The following is a 2,412-nucleotide window of genomic DNA, read 5'->3' as shown; positions in this document are numbered from 1 at the left end:
GTGAGTTTCTATAATTTACTAATGCATCGAATATATATTCTTTGCGCTGAACACTAATTTGAGAAATGATAAACGGGCCAATTAACTCTGTTGATCACAACCAAGAGATTTTAAATGATGGACTTAAGGGCCCAAGCAATGATCGACATCTAAGTGGGGATTCTAAATCACAGTTTAATAGTCGTCGAAAAGCAGCTTATGTTTCTTCTTCTGTTAGCTGTTCTTCAAAATCGAAAGAAGTCTCATATTGCAGCAATTGCTTCTGGATGGCGATGAGTAATTATAAGGCATCATCAAGAATCATGAGAGTCAAAAGATGGGCAAGATGTGAAGATAAGTGTGGTAAATCAAGTAACCTCCGGTGCAACAATTGTATGCGAGAATCGAAAGAGAAACCCACAAGGCAAAAGAGTGGTACCTCCTCTTCTAGATCGCTTAATGCTGACGATTTGAAGAAATATGGGGAACAAATTGGGTTACAATGGCCACCCAATCCACAGTAAGGTGTCCTTTTTCTTTGATTCGTTTTTTTCTTGTTTATAATGAAGATTCTTTCTTTAAATGTTCGTCGCTTTGTGGTTAAGGGTAAATTCGGGTGGGTAAGGAGTATTTGTATTAATGAGAGACCTTCTATTGCGGTTTTTCAAGAAACCAAGTGCGGGTCACTTAATGACAATTGGGTAGAGTGTTCATGGGGTGAATCAAACTTTGGGTATGCACAAAAAGAAGTGGTGGGGAGATTCGGGGGTCTTTTGGTAATTTGGGATACTAGCGTTTTTGAGATCATTGACTCGACCGGATGTGATTATTTTTAGGCCATTAGGGGTAAATGGAAATCGTCGAGTATTGAGTCTACAATTGTTAATATTTACGGACCTCACCATGATCGGGAGAAAAAACTTATGTGGGATTTATTAGATAGGATGCTCAATAGTGTGGCTACAAGTTGGCTTCTAGTTGGTGATTTCAATGAGGTTAGGGATGCTTCGGATAGATTAAATTCACAATTCCATCAAGGTAGGGCGGATAGGTTCAATGACTTCATTATGCGAAATGGTTTGGTTGAAATTGGTATTAGTAGAAGGAAATTCATTAGGGTTAGTGATGACGGGGTGAAATTTAGCAAGCTTGATAGATTTTTGGTCTCCGATAATTTTTTCCACATTTGGGAGGACCCCTCGGTTATTGCCCTAGATCATCACCTATCGGATCATTGTCCTCTAGTAATGCGAGATAAAGTCTTGGATTATGGTCCGAAACCTTTTAAAGTCTTTGATGAGTGGTTCAATTGTGATGAAATTGACTCCATTATTACGGATGCATGGAAACAACCGGTTAGAGGGTTAAGGAAAGATTGCATATTTAGAGATAGGCTCAAAAATGTTAAAGCGTCTCTAAAAGGTTGGAGCAAAAGTTCGTTCGGGGGATTAGACAAATAAATTAGTGATCTTAAGATTGAGGCATTGGAATGGGAAATAAAGGCCGAGTCTCATCCTTTAAGCGATTCGGATCGTGGGAAATGGTTAGAATGTAGGCGTCGTTGGATCAAAAAAGAAAGAACAAAATCGAGCATGTTAAAGCAAAAGGCAAGAATTAAGTGGACACTTGAGGGAGATGATAATTCGAAATTCTTTCACGCTTCGATTCAGAGGAAATATAACAAATGCAATATTCGGGGTATCAACATTAACGGGGATTGGAAGGATGATCCAAATATAGTTAAAGAGGCGGTTTTCGAACACTTCAAAAGCATTTTCAGCTGCTCGAATGTAAACATGCCGTGTTTTAATGTTCAAAATTTTGTTGGGCCGAATCCTTGGGCTGAAACTGTGCAACATAATGAAACAACCAGGCCTGTTGGGCCTGTAACGGATGATACTCAGTTTGGCCCAGGCCTTCCTCCTTATTAGGCTACTGCTCAGAATAATTCTCAAACAGTTGGGCCTAATTACGATGGGTCACAGGCCACTGTACACTCTCGGCCCAGTTTTGGTTTTAAGTTATCGGATTCAGAGGCATCAAATCTTGAGTTACAGTTCAGTGAAGAAGAAATTTGAAGTGCAGTCAAAGAATGTGCGAGTAATAAAGCTCCTGGACCGGATGGCTTTAACATGAGATTTTTTAAAACATTCTGGACCACGATTCGGGAAGAACTGATTGAAGCGGTTAACAACTTTTGGCACTCAGGTAATATTTATCCTGGATTTAATTCCTCCTTTATTACGCTAATCCCCAAAAGGCCGGATCCTATGAGCGTAAATGAATATAGACCAATTAGCCTAATTGGTAGTTTTTACAAGATCATTGCAAAGTTACTATCAATCCGGATAAGGAAGGTGATTCTAAATCTTGTTGGTTTTGAACAAAGCGCTTTCATAAAAGGGAGGAATATCATTGATGGTGTTTTGGTCG

The 2,412-nt window shown here is 39.3% G+C and overlaps 1 protein-coding gene across 1 annotated transcript; it reads left to right on the top strand.

The window, feature by feature from the left end:
* The first annotated feature begins 542 nt into the window (after positions 1–542).
* On the top strand, positions 543–1,910 carry LOC139901889 (uncharacterized). The gene is made up of 3 exons (XM_071884558.1): positions 543–755; positions 816–1,334; positions 1,455–1,910. Exons 1-3 carry the CDS (start codon positions 543–545, stop codon positions 1,908–1,910), a joined length of 1,188 nt encoding a protein of 395 aa, XP_071740659.1.
* Positions 1,911–2,412: the final 502 nt, after the last annotated feature.

The sequence above is a fragment of the Rutidosis leptorrhynchoides genome, chromosome 3, assembly GCF_046630445.1.
Source record: "Rutidosis leptorrhynchoides isolate AG116_Rl617_1_P2 chromosome 3, CSIRO_AGI_Rlap_v1, whole genome shotgun sequence".
In the NCBI taxonomy this organism is placed as follows: Eukaryota; Viridiplantae; Streptophyta; class Magnoliopsida; order Asterales; family Asteraceae; genus Rutidosis; species Rutidosis leptorrhynchoides.
The sequence above is the reverse complement of the archived record's forward strand: the minus strand, read 5'-3'. Positions and strand labels throughout refer to the sequence as shown.

Bases quoted from the DNA above. Each gene is read 5' to 3' on its own strand.
- LOC139901889 (XM_071884558.1), top strand. From the start codon at position 543: ATGAAGATTCTTTCTTTAAATGTTCGTCGCTTTGTGGTTAAGGGTAAA. The intron at 756-815 runs GTAATTTGGGAT...GATTATTTTTAG, and splicing joins GGAGATTCGGGGGTCTTTTG to GCCATTAGGGGTAAATGGAA. The intron at 1,335-1,454 runs GTTAGAGGGTTA...AGTGATCTTAAG, and splicing joins CGGATGCATGGAAACAACCG to ATTGAGGCATTGGAATGGGA.